Source organism: Pelodiscus sinensis, chromosome 17, assembly GCF_049634645.1.
Source record: "Pelodiscus sinensis isolate JC-2024 chromosome 17, ASM4963464v1, whole genome shotgun sequence".
In the NCBI taxonomy this organism is placed as follows: Eukaryota; Metazoa; Chordata; order Testudines; family Trionychidae; genus Pelodiscus; species Pelodiscus sinensis.
This window is the reverse complement of record NC_134727.1, coordinates 20,310,152-20,328,226: the sequence shown is the minus strand read 5'-3', so window position 1 is coordinate 20,328,226 and position 18,075 is coordinate 20,310,152. Positions and strand designations below refer to the sequence as shown.

Below are 18,075 nucleotides of genomic sequence, written 5' to 3'. Positions count from 1 at the left end.
ACAGCTCGCAGCTTATTCCGGAAAAGCAGCTGATTTTCCGGAATAAGTGGCCCAGTGTAGACACAGCCTTGAGGATCCTGTCAGCACAATATATCACTTCACACAGATTCCAGATAGTCTCTGAACATATCAGTGAATGTAAACTCAGGTTTTAAAAAATGCTGCTGTTTTATTTTTTGTACAAACTAAAACACCAGAGGTCATTGAATCCTATATTAAATACATAAATTAAAAAATAACCATTCATAAAACTTTACATACAATAAGGATTCTCATCTACACGTTAATACATATAGTACATATACATGTACAGAGTTTATCAAAGGGTCATTCTGCCAATTCATTTACAGTTTTCTTCTGGAATAGACACCAAAACAGGAGCAAAATATGTACAGGTGCTGATGCAAAGGAGAAAATAAACCCTGTTGGGTTGCCAAAGATTGAGGCAGTTTATTGAAAGTAGTCTCAGTGAAAGTGAAGGCCTGACCAATTCAGTCCACATAGGATAATATAGAATTGTAAGCTTTGGTGGTTCAGAGGATATTTCCACTGAGTTTTGGATGAGAGATTGGAAAGCTTAGTAGTATGTCTTGTAAGAATTTCAAAAGGAGAGCTTGGAACTAGGACCCATGCTGATACTAATACTGCTGCACGGTGAGGGATCACCTATTGCTCTTTGGAAAGCCCATCTTCGTCATTCATGTACTGCTGTACAAGGCCAATTTGAGGGAGGCGTCTCAATTATTTGCCTCAGTGAACTTCAGGAACAATATGGAGAGAGCAAGAAAAATGCTGCAGAACAGTGGTCATAAAGAAGCTACTAATTGCCAATGAGATGCAAAATTAAACCATGAGGAGTTTAATCAGCCATGTTATCCAAACAACCATTGGCCCGATTCCTCTTTTCTAGTACAGGAAGTATACTTTTGTTATCTATAACAACATTCAGCTATATACATTGGGGATATATATATATGTACAGTGTGCGTGTGTATATATATATTTATATATATATATATAAAAGTGAACTCATTTTGATCTAGCTGAATGTAGAAAGTTTGTACAGTTGATGTCAATGGGCATGTATTAGGCACGGTTTGTATTACTCTGAAGAGGGGTAAATATTTTTATTTTTCAAGTGTCTGGAGGAAATCCAGCAATCTACTGCAAATGGTAGCTTGTAGGTCTTTCTCAATCCACATACAGGTAACTGTGGATTACCTGGCCCATCTCTAGAGCCCTAGCAAAAAGGATGGAGTGTGTGTGTGTGTATGTGTGTCTGTGTATAAGCATGCACACATGTAGCATGTAATAACCACAACAGTCTTGGAATACATAAGCTTTCACAGTAGGTTTCAAGTGCTAGGAAATTCTGTCTGAATTGATCTCCAGATCAACTATTATAATGTCTGAACCCAGGCACAGTGCAGCCAGTGTGGCTATGTCTACACTACGAGTTTTCTTGGCAAAAAATATGCTAATGAGGGACTCATCTGCATGAGTTGCAATCTCATTTGCATATTTTCTGCCAATCCATTTTTGCACTGGGGTTTTTGTGCAAAAACAAGCAGTGTGGATCTTTTCTTTTTGAGCAAAACCCCCTTTTTCTTCAAGATTTGGAAAAAGGGGGTTTTGCGCAAAACGAAAATGTCTACACTGCTTGTTTTTGCGCAAAAACCCCAGTGCAAAAATAGCTTGGCAGAAAATATGCAAATGAGATCACAACTCATGCAAATGAGTCCCTCTTTGGCATATTTTTTGCCAAGAAAACTTGTAGGGTAGATGTAGACTGGCAGTGTGGCCACTGAATTCAGTGGGAGCAAAACTGGTCCCTAAACACTGGGGCTGCGTCTAGACTGACAAGTTTTTCCGCAAAAGCACTTGCTTTTGCAGAAAAACTTGCCAGCTGTCTACACTGGCCGCTTGAATTTGCGCAAGAACACTGACGATCTAATGTAAGATTGTCAGTGTTCTTGCGCAAATACTATGCTGCTCCCGCTTGGTAAAAAGCCCTCTTGCTCAAATGCTTTTGTGCAAGAGGGCTAGTGTAGACAGCCAAAAACTCTTTTGCGCAAAAAAACCCCGATGGTGAAAACGGCGATCGGGGTTTTCTTGCACAAAACTGCGTCTAGATTGGCACAGACGCTTTTCCACAAAAAGTGTTTTTGCGCAAAAGCATCCATGCCAATCTAAACACTCTTTTCCGCAAATGCTTTTAACGCAAAAACTTTTCCGTTAAAAGCATTTGCGGAAAATCATGCCAGTCTAGATGTAGCCCCCTTGTATTAGTGTGATGTCAGGCCCATGAAATCTTTTTGACCCAGCTGAACTCAATGCAGTTGCACCTGTTGAAAGACAGAATTTGATCCATTTAGTCATGAGCATTTCAAACAGAGACAATGTGTTAACTGGAAGCTACATACATGTAGATAACAAATACATGGTAATATCCGGGAACAGATCATAATTTTATTCATGGTAAATGAATAAATGACATCTGCATGGATTGCATCATAGGCAGGGTAAGGGACATGTGAACCTCCAACGAGTGTGCTCAGATGGGTCTGAATTTGCTGCAGTTCACATGGAAATGCCAATTGCACTGCATTGTCAAAGGCGTTCCCACTCCTGCCTATAAATTTGCTCCTGAATTTCTTATGTGCATATACCATAAAACAAATTTTAATCTGGCAATAACATATGCAGAATTGGTGTTCAGGGCTCAATCCTGCAACATGCCCTTATAAAAAGATGTACCAGGGCATGGTGCTGTAATGGTCCCAACACTACAGCATACAATAGTGATACTGCAATAACTAATATGGTAGTAATCTGCAGTAACTTTTTATAAGGATGCTCAGAATCTCCAGGACAGGATGTAGGAGCACTCAGCACCTTGCTTGGTCTTACTGTTAGGTATCTATGTTCTCGAGCTGAGTGTGCAAGAGTCATTTAAATTGTTTAAAAATGCTCTATTTGTTGAGCTTAAACTGTATTATCCTCCAAGGGTCGCATAATTTCATTTATATGGTGAAAGAGGAAAATGACTGATCGATGTTGCACCTGTCACCTCTGACAATATAGGAGTAAGGGATGAGACATACTAGTTGGAGACAACATTGAAACAAGTTGGCTATGTCTAGACTGGCATGATTTTCCACAAATGCTTTTAACGGAAAAGTTTTTCCGTTAAAAGCATTTGCGGAAAAGAGCGTCTAGATTGGCACGGACGCTTTTCCACAAAAGCACTTTTTGCAGAAAAGCGTCTGTGCCCATCTAGATGCAGCTTTGCGCAAGAAAGCCCCGATCGCCATTTTTGCCATCGGGGCTTTTTTGTGCAAAACAATTTTTAGCTGTCTACGCTGGCCCTCTTGAGCAAAAACATTTCTGGAAAAGGGCTTTTCCCTATTGGGACCGTCAAAGCATTTGCGCAAGCACTGATTTCGGACAGTAGAACGTAAGTGCTTTTGCGCAAAATCAAGTGGCCAGTGTAGACAGCTGGAAAGTTTTTGCGCAAAAGCGTTTGCTTTTGCGGAAAAACTTGCCAGTCTAGACACAGCCGATGAGTTTCTGAGTACAAAAGGGAGCCAAAGAGTAATTGGGAAGTACAGTATATTTCAGAAGTTCTAAATAGAGAAGTCTGTCCCAAAGATTTATTCCGAAAGCTGACATTTTTCTCTGCTTTACAAATCCTTGCTTTGATTGGCAGAAACCAAATGGTCTAGGCTGAGACAAAAATCATTTTGTAGAAAACCAAGGTCATGTGTTTTCATGAATTAATTCAACATCACAAAATACAGAGCAGAATCAGATAGATCTTACTCATGTGAGCAGGCCCATTAAATTAACTCAGACTATTCACCTGAATGAGATTGGATGGGATCCAGCCCAAAATTTGCCATTTTCAATTGAAGCCTGTTATTTCTGTTGGCAAATAATGTCTGGCCTCAGTTTTCACAGGACACTTTGAGTATGTCTGTGCTGCAATTAGAAACCTGCAGTTGGTCTGTGCCCACTAACTCCAGCCAGAGGACTGTTTAATTGTGGTGTAGATGTTTGGGTTTAGTCTGCAGCCTCAGGGATGCTTTGACCTTGAGTCCTAGAGCCTGAACCCAAATATCTACAGTGCAGTTGAACAAACTAGTAGCCCAGGCCCCACAACCTGGCGTGAGTCAGTCGCATGAGTCAGTTGCAAGTTTTCATTGTAGTGCAGACAGATTCTGTGTGATGAATGAGTATGAAATTCACTTGTGTTGCCTCAGAAGAAACAGAATCAGAGAGAAAATGGGTTTTTGTAACAGAGAAGGTTTGTTAAAGGTTGTACAGTAGTAAAAACAGCACATAAATGTGTAGAGGGCTTTCAATTGTTCTGACTCCAGAGCTACAATACTGTCTGCTAGCAGCATCTATGGAAAGCACATGTGGTAGTTTAAGCAAACCTACTGCATAGACTTGTCTACTCTGGTGCTTCCTCTGAACAAAGAGCATGCTGTGAAATTGCATTTTTCTCCCCAACATGTCCATCTACTGACCTGCTACAAACATATTCCCAAAAGGTATTCAACAGACCCCTTTGCTAAAATAGAATGTTTACAAAGATGAGATGGTTTTGTACTTTAAATTAGCTTAAGAAGCTATTCCCAAATAGTGTGCAATCTGCCATGCCGGAAATGAATGAACCCCCAATAGTAGAATGGAATACAATATTGCAATTACGTGAATGAACAGTCCTTACACATGTGAGCAGCCCAAGCAGAGTAAACCCTGGGAAATGCTGAGTACCTGAAATTCCCTATGAAATTTACATGTTGCAGAAGTCCACAAGACCTGTGCAACTTGGCCAAGTGGATAGAACAGTAGAGTGAGACTCTGGACTTCCTAACTCTGCTAGTGGCCTGCAGGATGACTTGGGGCAAGTCACTTGATGGATCTGTGCCTCAGTTTCCCCATTTGCAAAATGGGATTGATAATGATATTTACATATTTTGTAAAGTGATTAGGGCATGTTACTCCCCTTATTTCAAAATAACAAGGAAAGCATCCACACAACCAAGCCTGTTATTTCAAAATACAGGGCTTGTTATTTTGAAATAATAACTCCTGCTTGTGAAGAGGAATAAGCTTATTTCAAAATAGTTATTTCAGGAGTTATTATTTCAAAATAAGTTATTTTAAAATAATCTGGTGGCATAGACATAGCGCTAGAGATCTACTGATCCAAAGTGCTATATAAGTTATTATTTAAGACCAAATTAAGACTTATTTTGAAGGCCTCATTAATGCACAGATTGTGCGCTGGTCCTTATATTTTTGTATTACAATAGCATCTGAAGTCCCCAGCCACAGTCAAGGCCCAAATTATGTTGGCACAATACAAAAACATAATACGAGATATTTCTTCCAATTGAAATAGACAAGATAAAGGAAGTAGGGGAATGGACACAGAGGCATGAAATGAGTTATCCAAATCACATGGTAGGCCAGGAACAGAGTAGGGAATAGAACTCAAAAGTTGCAAATGTTCTATTTTTAAGGTTTGGCCACATGACTAGGACTACATGCGTGTGTAAGATCTGCTTACCTAAATAAGGTTTTGCCTACACAGCACACTCACTGGGGTAGTGTGCGAAGTTTGTATAGGTGTATGCCTCAGTGAAAAGTATGCACACTACTCTGCTCTCTGCTGCTGGAGCTTCTCCCCACAACTGGGAGCTGCAGGAACCTTCCCCTGTTGTTTCTCCCCTCCAGAGCCTTTCCTTTCTGCATCAGGGAAAGACTCTGGAGCAGGACACTACATTGCTAAAAATAGTAGCATAGACATGGAGACACGGCTGGGGTGCGCAGAGAGCTATGTAGGGCCTGGTCTACGCAACATGGGAAGGTCGAAGTAAGATACGCAATACCAGATATGTAAATTATGTAGCTGGAGCTGACATATCTTACATCACATTTCCTTGCCGTCTATACAGTGGAAGATCAATGGGAGCTCCCATCAACTTCCCTTACTCCTCGTGAGGAGCAGGAGTACTGGTGCCGACAGGGGCATCCTTTGAGTTTGATCTAGTGGTTCTGTACTAAACCCGCTAACCTGAACCCCAGAAGATTGACCACAGCAGCATCAATCTTCCGCATAGTGTAGACGTGCCCTAGATTACATAAGCCATGCCTCACTTACACTGCTATTTACCTTGTGCTAAGGGGGTATGCAGTGTAGGTACTCTTCATGCGGCTATAAGGATGGTACAGTGTAGACACACCCTGAGGGTGGTAAGATCTGGTCCTGTGCATTGTAACAGGGTGTTGCATTACAAGGCAAGCTGCTTCTATCTGTTCTTAATTGTGACAAATGGCAAGTGATTCATTTGTCCTGTGTTTAATAAAGATGCTTTTTCCCAACTATCACCTATTTTTGGTTCATGCACCATTTATGAGAAAACTGGATGACAAAATTACTTTGACAAACAAAACCAAAATATTTGTAACTGTTTCACAGGTTCATTAGCGTACAATTTTAGACGAGCTTGGAAATCAATGTTTTGTGGGATCATTGGCATTTCTTCCCACCCTCCCTTGACACATTATTTCTTTCCTCAGCCTCATTCCAGTGATCCTAGCTACATTATTAAAAGTAGTATGAAATCAGATGTAGTCATTTCTTCAGGGTATCAGTCTTTACAATGTAAGAAAAGCATCTAACAATGTACATGTTGTTCTCAGTAGAGGGATTGTGAAGGAAGATAAGGCTACAGCATTGTCAGAAATCTTCATCAGGTCCATCACCCACATTCTTCCCTTCCACTGCCATGCTAGTGGGTGGTATGTTAACATCCCCACCAGGCACGGCACAATGCTTAGTTCCGCCCATTATGAAACCAAACAGCACGTTTTTCCTCTTGTTCACATTGCAGCTGTCATTGTTCCTGAGTTTAAAACCAAAAAGAGAAAGAGAATCCCTGTAGAAAGGAAGCCGGATGATTCAAATTGAATATTTTTTTGTCAATATCCCCTCGCAGTTTTGAAAAGCATTTCTCCTGCTTTGTCCCTTTAATATGATTTTTTCCATTGGGTGTCATTGTTACATTTTAATACGATCCCCCTGCACAGCAGGGATAGATTGTTCTGTTGTAACTTTGGTTCCATGCCTAAGGCCCATTTTTACTTCATCTGCTGATTCTGCTTAAACATTTTTATATGTTCTCAGTTTGCTTCTCCCCCTCTTTTTTTTTCTTAGTTTGACATATAGAACTTCATTAAATGCAGCATATATTGTAGCTTTAGACAGGAACTGTCAAGTAACAAATCTTGAATAATGGCTTTAAAATACATGGTGAATGTAGTCTTGACTACAGGTTGTGGGTTTTTTTTTTTTTTAATCGGTGTAAACAATGTTCTCTTCTTCACGGGTTTGGAAGCATTTGCCTTTCTAAGGACTTATCTGTGTAGTCTGGCACTCTACAAAATAGAAAAGAAAAACATCTATATTAGCTAAATGGAGAGACTGGATCTATCGGTCCATCACTCCCTCCCTCTTGCCCATGCACAGGGTTTTGGAGATTTTCTGTTGTTGGAAAGGATTTAGTCAATAATTTAACACATGGTATTCCTCTCAACACGGCAAGCTACATCCTTCTGCTGATAAAGGCAACAATTTAGAAACTAACGTCTTAATCTACACCCTAGAAGTCAATGGAAAAGTTGCACTGTTGATTTCAGTGGGGCAGAACTTAAATCAGGTCTCTCTACCAAAGCTGTATAAAACTTCCAGGAGGAAAGAGACATGGAAGCAGCTGGAACTCTCCTAGTTTCAGGAACCCTGACTTCTCTCTCCCCAAAAAACGCCTTTGTTCACGAAGGTCCAAGATGAACTTGGACAGTGTTTTGGATGAGTCAGGACCAAATTTGGGGCTGAGTTTTGAGTCCATCTACCATATAAATTCCTGATGGGAAAGGATTATGGGCTTTGCTAAAACCAGGAAAAACTTGGTATTTGTTTTCTGAGTTTTGCTCTGGATTTTCAGAATTTTAAATTCTGAAACAGAGTAAAATTCACAAAGTGCAAAATCAATGCAAACTGAATTTCCTTGTGCATACCCACCTTTCCCTCCCAATCTCTCTCAACTAGGGGTATCTCTTATCAATAGACTCCCAAGAGTTTTGCACAGATGGATTCTACAGTTTTTCTCCCATTCAAGCATTTCTTTCTTTGTAACCCTGTCCTCATTTTTCCTGAAAGCAACAGCTGTGATAGCTGTACTGATCCTAGGAGACCATAAATCCTGACCCGAAGAGGCCATAAATCCTCATCTGAAATTTCAGCTGTTTGCACCCAGCTGCTTAAGGGGAAAAGGAGATGATAACCTGTAAAGAGAGTTATGAGAAAATGTACACTATTTGATCATAAAATGGGTTTCCAGGTACACTATAGCCTCTAGAAAACTTGCATCCAGCTATTATGGCAATTGAGAAAGAGACTGATCTTTTTGGTTCATGAGCTCTCCACCGAAATGATAAGAACCATAAAATATTGATGTCACATGATTTTGTTAGTACATTATTTTGGGATCTCTTATTCAAATGACCCCAAATTTGCATCACTAATCCAACCTTGAATCCTAATGAGGCAATACAGATTTCTAGGAAATCTGGACATGCATGTAGATGTTGGAGCACTTTGAAAACCAGCTGTTAAATACTCTGCTAGTCTCTGCTACCACCTTGTAATAATGAAGAGTGGTCTGCCAATGCCTCCCACAAGGTTTCTTATACCTCTCCCCAAATGCTCATGTGCCATTTCTCCTGCGTGAAGTAAGGAATGAGCACATTTGTGGATGGGGAGTGGTAGAGAGAGTAAGTGCAAATTGCATGCATAGGATTTAAATGGAATTGGAAGAAGCCTTTTCAGTACATTCTGCATTTGATCCCCCTGCACTTTCGTAATTTTTCCTTTGCCGCGGCAGATTTTCTGTTCTCTATACAGATTTAGCTGTACAGTTCACTTTGCCTGCCTTCCTGCTGATCTAAATCCCTCTTCCGGGTTGCAGGAAGGCAGTCATGCAGTGTGTGGGTGTGAGATCCTATTTTTCTACACAAAAAAACAACAAATGAAGGAGTCTCTTCTTTGGGTGAGACTTCAGCTATTTGATGGCACACCCTAGAAATGCCAGATTCCGCCAGTTGTACTCAGCTCCTTTTAAGTACACTCAGGCAAGTAGAAGGGCAACTGAAAGAAAATGTGAGCATAAAGTGTCTGTGAATTGATGATATTAAAGGTAGGGAGAGTGGGATATTTGTGAGTTAATGGTATTACAGGTGATAATTGGGGAAACTGTCTTGGTAATGGGTGAGATAGTTCAAATTCTTGTTAAGTCCTTGTTGGCAAGTGTCAAATTTTAACATGAATGACAGTTCAGAGGATTCCCTTTCAAGTGCAGATGTAAAAGGTCTTTGTAGCAGGATGCAGGTGGCTAAGTCATTTAGAGAGTGTCCTTTCTGGTTAAAGTGGCAAGAGAATTTGAACTATCTCACCCATTACCAAGACAGTTTCCCCAATTATCACCTGTAATACCATTAACTCACAAACATCCCACTCTCCCTACCTTTAATATCATCAATTCACAGACACTTACCTTCCTTCCTCCCCCTCCCCCCCCCCGCATCCCCCTTCTGTTCTGCAATGTGATTTGTCCTTTTCATATTTGTTCATTTTTTTAATTGTATCCTTTGGTATATATGGTTGTGACTACTTTCTTCCACTATTTGATCTGAGGAAGTGGGTCTGGCCCACGAAAGCTCATCATCTAATAAACCATCTTGTTAGTCTTTAAAGTGCTACATTGTCCTGCATTTTGCTTCAACTACCCCAGACTAACACGGCTACATTTCTATCACTACTTCTATGAAGTTACTGTTGAGTTAGACCAGTGTAAATGAGAACTGAATCTGGCTTTGTTGTAAAATCGGTTAAAGAGATGTGCTGGGATAGGGGTGGGTGGATTCTGATCCAGTGGAATAGTTTCTAGGCAACTGTTCCAGCCAATATAAATTAGATTGGGCTCTGCTTTACACTGTGAAACCACCATAATTCCACTCAATCCATTAGATTGGTAGCAACAGAAAAATGGTTTAGAGTCACCCTGGACTGTCCCCTGGCTCTGTGAGTTCAGTACAGCTGAGAATTCAAGCCAGGGTATCTAAGTCCAGCAAATACTCCATTATTTCCTAGGTATCTGAGATGGGTCATTTTCAGATTTAAAAAATAACTGCAAAACAGACATTATGATCTATAATGGACTGTTAATGAGGAGCTCCAACCAGAAGCTATTTGGCCAGGTGAGTGTGGCTAGTTTGCTATAGCAGTAGCGGCTACTGCTTCAGAACTTGTTGGACACCACAGCTTTAGTCAGACATTACCTGGATGGACAAGCTCTCCATATATGTTACTCTGGCATAAATGTGATTACCAAATATGGTGGTTACAATATATTCAACTTTACTTCTGATCTTTTTCTTCCCAAGTGATGGTGCTTTCATCTCCCACTCCAAAGCAGAGGGAAGAGGTGACACATCTGAGAGTAGGAATTCAGAATGACTTTCAATATGCTTTGAAAATAATTAGGGGATGTAATTTGAAAGTCACCATGTAATTCATGCATACAAATACCCTCTGAAGAGTTTCTTTGGCAGGCAGCCCCACTCAGTGTCAAAGGGTGTGTTTAAAATATTTCCACAAGCTCTCAGACAGTAAGGAGTCAGGAACCTCATTAGAAACAAAGCAGTTTTTTAATTTCTGGAATGTGTATCAGCTTACACCTACAGTTCCCCAAAAGCCCTTCTCTGAAACTCTGATTCTGTGGATCTTCATCTTCTTTCTATACCTGAAAATCCTCCTCTCCCTTCCTTTTTTGTATTCTAATAAAATGCATAAATTTCCATGAAATATTCATTAATCCATTCTCAGAGAGTAGTTATCAATGGTTCACAATCATGCCGGAAGGACATAACAAGTGGGGTTCTGCAAGGGACCTGTTCTGTTCAATATCTTCAGCAACAATTTAGATATTGGCATAGAGAGTACAGTTATTAAGTTTGCAGCTGATACCAACCTGGGAGGGTCTCAAGTGCTTTGGAGGATAGTGTCAAAATTCAAAATGATCTTGACAAACTAGAGAAATGGTATGAGGTAAATAGGATGAAGTTTAATAAGGACAATGCAAAGGACTCCATTTAGGTAGGAACAATCAGTTTCACACATACAGAATGGGAAGTAATTGTCTTGGAAGAAGTACTGCTGAAAGGGATTTAGGTGTCATAGTGGACCACAAGTTAAACATGAGTTAACAGTGTGACGCTGTTGCAAAAAAAACCCCATAATTCTGGGATGCATTAACAGGAGTGTGGTGAGCAAGACATGAGAAGTCATTCTTCCGCTCTACTCTGCGCAAGTTAAGCCCCAACTGGAGTATGGTGCCCAGTTCTGGGCATCACATTCCAAGAAATATGAAGAGAAATTGGAGAAGGTCCAGAGAAGAGCAACACAAAGGATTAAAGGTTTAGAAAATATGACCCATGAAGGAAGACTGAAATATTTGGGCTTATTTAGTTTAGAAAAGAGAAGACTGAGAGGGGACATAATAGCACTTTTCAAGTATCTAAAAGGGTGTTTCAAGGAGAAGGGAGAAAACTTGTTCTCTTTGGCCTCTGATGATAGGACAAGAAGCAATGGACTTAATTTGCAGCAAGGGAGATTTAGGTTGGCCATTAGGAAAAACTTTCTAACTATCATGGTGGTTAAACACTGAAATAAATTGCCTAGGGAGGTTGTGGAATCTCCATTACTGGAGATATTTAAGAGCAGGTTGGATACACATCTATCAGGGATGATATAGGCCAGGGCTACTCAACTTTGGAAGCCCCGGGGGTTACAGTAATACTCACAGCACATGTCGAGGGCTGCAACTTCAGTGTGTTTGGCTGCAAACATGCAAATATATGCAAATAGCTTCTTTTATACAGTGCCCCGGCGCTCCCGGCACCTCCTCCCTGGGGGCTAGAAATGCCAACACCCTGTACCCGTCTGTTCCAGCCAGTCCGTCCGCTTGCACCTTTCAATACTCATCCCATCTGGGAGACACCTTGCCATTGTGGAGTCTGTTCCCAGTGGAGGCCATGTTCAAAGGATCCCACCCACAGGCCACGTGTTGAGCCCCACATAAACCGAAACCACACTATAGGCTGTAAACAGACAGCCCGTGGGCTGCATGTGGCCCATGGGCCACATGTTGAGTAGCCCTGATCTAGGCAGTGCTTGGTCCTGCTGTGAGGGCAGAGGACTGGACTTGATGACCTCTCAAGGTCCCTTCTAGTTCTAGGATTCTATGATCCCTCCAGAGTGGGAGTTAGAATTTCCCTATGAGCTGATTTACAATGACAAATTTCAACTAGCTTGAAATGTTTGTTAAATGAAAAAATTGCTTTTTTGTCAAATCTGGAAATTTGTCACCTTTTTAAAATTATGTTTCAGGGGGTTTGTTGAGAAAAACAAAATTGTTGGCTCATTATTTTTGGATTTTTTATTTCATGGGAATTTTTCTTCAAAATCCTAAAAATTTTTGAACAATATCAACTTAAGTAAAGATTTGTATTGACAATTTTGCTGGTACAAAGTAAATATCCTGATCAGCCCTAATACTGATGCAAAATGCAATTTGCACATTGTACTAGGTGCACCACAATGCAAATCTCTGGACTTTCTCCAATTTGTCCACAACTTGCCTGAAATGCGGTGCCCAGAATTGGACATAATACTCCAGTTGAGACCGAGCCAGCATAGAGTGAAGCAGAAGAATTACTTTTTGCAGCTTGCTTACAACACTTCTGATAATATATGCCACAATGATATCTGCTTTTTTGCTAAGTTAGTACATGGTTGACTCATATTTGCTATAGCCAGGAAATATATTTAAAATACTCAGAACTCAAAAAGGGGACATCCAGCTTTTTGGAAGAGCCATAGGTACTGACCTATCAAAAAAACGAACTCAAATTGCTTCACTCCTCACTTAACCTGACCCCTTTCAGAAAGCCTCCATATGGTCTATGGATTGGGTTGACTCCTGTGAAGATCACCCAACTTGGGCTGTGCCTGGTCAAGGAAAAGGGAATTCTAATCAGCGTGACTACTTGTATGAGATGGCAGTCTTCACATGAGCAAGGAATTGCTGGGACAGGCCCTAAGGACTATCATCTTTGGCTTCTCAGTTGATACCAACTGATGGAGCAGACCATCAGGGCTGGTCCTACCATGAGGCAAACTGAGGCGGCCGCCTTAGGTGCCAGACTGTGGGGGGTACCACTAGGACCCAGAGTGTCGAAAATTGTGTCCGCTTCTGGTGCATATGTATTCTCTCTGCTCTAGATGCACAGAGATGGTGGAGTGCTGAGCTGGAGGAAGGAGGGCCCAAAATTTTGGCCCAAGCGAGGGGCCATGGGGGCATCATTTGAGCTCCCCGCCTCAGGTTCCAAAATGTTCTGGGCCAACCCTGCAGACCACGAGGCTCCTCTCAGATACACAGAGTTGAGAGAGGCTTTCCTCTGATACATAGGACTCAAACCATAAAGGGCTTATAAATTATAGCCAACATCTTGAATTGCACCGGAAATGAACTGTGTAAGGCTATGCAAAATGAAGAAATGGTGAAATATGTTCAATATGCAGCCCCACTCTGAATTTCTTCAGGTGATTCCATTGCAGTAATTCAGATTGAAGGCAACAATGACACAGAGAGCAAGCAAACGTGATAGCTGCCTGATTGTCATGTACCTTAACCACAAGACTGCCATCCTTCCTAACATGGAGACTGTTAAATTTAAAATCTCAAAGCAGACCTTCAGCTAGTGTAAACTCTTATAACTTCACTGAAGTCAGTATACCCAGCTCAGCTAATACCAACGGACGATCTGGCCTTCAATTCATAAGAATCTTTGGGACAAACACTAGTTTCATGGAAATATATAAAGCAGCCTTACCTTTCCAAGAGACTCACTGACATCAAGGCCAAAGAATAAAGGCAAGAGAGAAGAACAAGAATAGAAACAGAAACTGTAGGGAAAAAAGAAGAAGATTATGTTAAAAAAAATCATGTGGTAGTGTAGGGGTGGGCAAATTCCGGCCCACAGTCTGGATCCAGTCCATAGGGTTAATCCCTGGCAGGACCCCAACTCTATGTTTACCTGTGCCTCAGCAGGTATTGGACAAACACAGCACAATGTGGGCAGCGGGAAATGGTGTCCCGGTCTGTGCTGCTTCCCACCACTCCCATTGGCTGCAAATGACAATCTGTAGCCAACAAGAGCTGTGATCATCCAATACCTGCAGAGACGCAGGTAAACATAGTGGCAGCAGCCTGCCAGGAATTAACCCTGGCAGGCTGACCTTTTTTTACTGCCCACCTCTGCTGTAGTGTCTTAAAGCTCAGTATAGTTATCTTTGCAGTTTATATGACAATGATAAATTCAGTTTAGCATGAAACATGAAATAATTATGCATGCAGAAAACATGTTTTCCAGTCATGTCTGTAAATACCAACTCCTCTCCCCCATGTGGAAAAGTAGGTTGTATCATTTTTTAACTCATCAGCAAAATGAATGCAACCACTATCACCTGGAAATACTGGGCCAGATCTTCTGCTAGTGTCAATCAGTGTAACATTACTGAAGTCACAAGTTGCTGATTTATACCAACAGAGCATCTGGCACCTGTTCTCTAAAATAGTGTCCATTGTTCATACTAGTAAATATGTTAAAATCATGGATACATGATGTGACATTGACCTTAATTGACATGTCCTCCTACTGAATTACTAATAACAGACCTTTGGATGTCTTCCATCATGAGCCTTGCTCTTCTAGTGGGATGGATATTTTTATGGTCCTTTTGAAAATGTGGGCATCCTGTATCTTTCCTTTTAGTTTTCCCTGGAACTATGTCACAAGTTTTGCTTGTTTTTTTAAATCAAAGGTTACAATGTATTACACTCCCAATTTTTGATCCATTTTCTACCTATGACTATACACTTGCACAAGCCCTTGATTTGTACTGAACATCACTGGAACTTTGGCAGCAAAGTGGAAAAAGAAGAGACTGTGTAGCTAAAGTGTTAAAATATCTGTTTAATTATTAATAAGATTACTGCTCAACTAGAGTTTTTTGGTGAAGAATTGGCCATTGTCACGGTTTCAATGCTTCTGAGATTTTTTCTTTATTATGTTTCATTTTGCTTGTTAAGCAAATTGGTCATGTTCCTCTGGAAGTAGTTTAAAGGAAGTTGTGGAGACAAAATGAGCATTTAGATACATTACAGACTTTATTTCATGATTAGGCACAATAGGTGGGATCATCCTCTTGCCAGTTAGCAACTTTTGAATTAATTGGCTGCCTAGTGCATTTTGGGCTTCATTGGCATTGACTGCAGTGAGCTTGCAATTAGGTCCACTATGTTGCACTTCACGAACATATATGCAAAGGCAATACACATAAAATCTTCCATTTCATTTTATGTCAAAGGTCAGTAAGGGGCAGGATTCTGATACCCGTAGTCACATTTTGCAGTATCTGACTCCAGTCTTACTAGGTTTAAGCAGGGGTAATAGAATAAGAGGTTGGTCTTAAACTTGTATGAATAAGGTGCACAATCTTGAAACCTTAACTCAGTTTCATTCAATTCTTAATGCTGAAAAACTCACATTGGTTTCAAGGGGACTTTTGCCTGCCTGTAAAGAGACTTGGGTAATAACTGCATATGGACATCAGCATTTGGCTTAACATCATTTGCTATATAATAATATTTTAAATAAAATGTTTATAATTCATCAGAAAAATATTGTTTTCCTAAGAGAACAGAGAGTTTGCTGGAAGTGGAAAAACAGAGCTGAGATTAAGGCTGGATCTAATGAAAGACAGAAAATGGAAAGAAAATGAAATGGAAAAAGAGACACTAACACAGTCCAATTTGGTCAGCAAACACTTGCATGATTTTTAGTTTTAAAAAAACTGTCCCAGACCCAAGAAAGCTGATCTCATTCTTTTAAAACATGTAAAACAACCAACTTTTTCCTCTAGGTCCTTGATCTGTCTCTTCTGGACATCAGTTTTATCTTCTAAATCTCGGATCCTCTAGAAATAAAAAAACAAACAAGCTCCAGTTTCTGAATGCACAAAGAGAAAATGTTAACTATTTTGCTCAGCTGAACAAGTCCCGCATCTGGGATAAGTTGTAAAGATCCTGGAAATGAACAGGTAGGGAATCAGCTAGTTCCGTACTGGTACGAAATCTTTTGTCACCCACTGTTCCCGTCTCCCACCCCCACTCAGCTAGGCCATGTCGACAGCAGTGCACACTATGTCTAGACTGCATCCCTCTGTCAGCAGAGGGATGCAGATTAGGCAGGTTGACATTGCAAATGAAGCGGGAATTTATCCTGTGCTTAATTTGCATAAAAATGGCCATCGTTTTTGCCGACTCAGCAATTTGTTGGCAAAAAGCGGCAGTCTAGAGGGGGATCCGTCGAGAAAGAAAGCCTTTTTTGACAGATCCTATAAACCTCCTTGCAGGAGGCATAAGGGATCTGTCGGAAAAGGCTTTCTTTCTCGACAGATCCCCCTCTAGACTGCTGCTTTTTGCCGACAAAGTGCTGAAAACAGCGGCCATTTTTAGGCAAATTAAGCACGGTATATCTAAATCCCCACTTCATTTGCAATGTTGACCCCTCTGCTTGCAGAGGGATGCAGATTAGGTTGGGCAAAATTGCTAATGAAGTGGGGATTTAAATATCCTACACTTCATTAGCATAAAAATGGCCGCCACTTTTTTCTGGCATGGAAAAGGTTTTCTTTAGCGATAGATCAGCCTCTAGACTGCCACTTTTCTCCAACAAAGCTCCGTGCCAGAAAAAAGCGGTGGCCATTTTTATGCTAATGAAGCGCAGGAAATTTAAACCCCTGCTTCATTAGCAATTTCACCAAGCCTAATCTGCATCCCTCTGCCGGCAGAGGGGTGAAGTCTAGACATACCCTATGTCTGAAAATGAAAGCAGTTAAATTAAATGACTATATCTCAGAGTTATCACTTAGTAAATGCTCACTCTGAGGGTGGTAGTGGTGGGGAGGTACGGAAGAGATTAGAAAGAAAATCCCATTCACCACCTATTTGAAGAAAGTCATTGAACCAAACTATAGAAAATTGAAACCACATGAAGCCTGGGGCTGCAGCCCCAAGTTCCAGCATCTATGCAAATCAGTCATATGTTATAATCTAAGCACACCTATATCTGACACTGTTACTATTATGCATCATACAATACTTTTAAAGAACACTCTTGATTTTAAGGCCATAAAGGGCAATTAGACCTTCTAGTCTGACTTCCTACATATCAGAGGACAGAGAATGTCATCCAGTCATTCCTGCATTGAGCCCAATACCTTGTGTTTGAGCTTTGTTCTACAAGGCTGGATTCATGAAACAGGAAGTGGGAAGAAAGAGTTGTTAGAATTTGAACTTTAAGGCTGTGTCTAGATTGGCAAGTTTTTCCGCAAAAGCGTCTGCTTTTGCAGAAAAACTTGCCAGCTGTCTACACTGGCTGCTTGAATTTCCGCAAGAACACTGATGATCTCATGTAAGAAATCAGTGCTTCTTGCGGAAATACTATGCTGCTCCCGTTCAGGCAGAAGTCCTTTTGTGCAAATGGTTTTGCATAAAAGGGCTAGTGTAGACAGCTCAGATTTGTTTTGCGGAAAAGCGTCCGTGCCAATCTAGACACTCTTTTCCGCAAATGCTTTTAACGGAAAACTTTTCTGTTAAAAGCATTTGCGGAAAATCATGCCAGTCTAGACGTAGCCCCAGTGGCAAACTATTCCCATGCAGCCTCAGGAAATAATATAACGAAATATGCATTTCCACAGAGCAGATATTTCCAAGCCCCAGATAACTCAGCACTGAAAAACCAGGCTAACTGAACCTTGTAAGCTAGAGAGAAATGTCAGACCATAATCTCCATCCTTTCACATCAAAACAATATGAA

At 40.8% G+C, this 18,075-nt stretch overlaps 1 protein-coding gene across 1 annotated transcript in view; it reads right to left on the bottom strand.

Annotated features, from left to right (window-relative positions):
• Window positions 1–1,671: 1,671 nt before the first annotated feature.
• JAKMIP2 (janus kinase and microtubule interacting protein 2) overlaps window positions 1,672–18,075 on the bottom strand; it is a 139,672-nt gene continuing 123,268 nt past the window's right edge. Inside the window, exons 20-22 of the mRNA XM_006124528.4 lie at window positions 16,106–16,171; window positions 14,026–14,098; window positions 1,672–7,452 (exon numbers count right to left, since the gene is read on the bottom strand). Coding sequence (XP_006124590.1) covers window positions 14,048–14,098; window positions 16,106–16,171 — 117 coding nt within the window. The 3' untranslated portion in view covers window positions 1,672–7,452; window positions 14,026–14,047. The remainder of the gene's footprint in view (window positions 7,453–14,025; window positions 14,099–16,105; window positions 16,172–18,075) is intronic.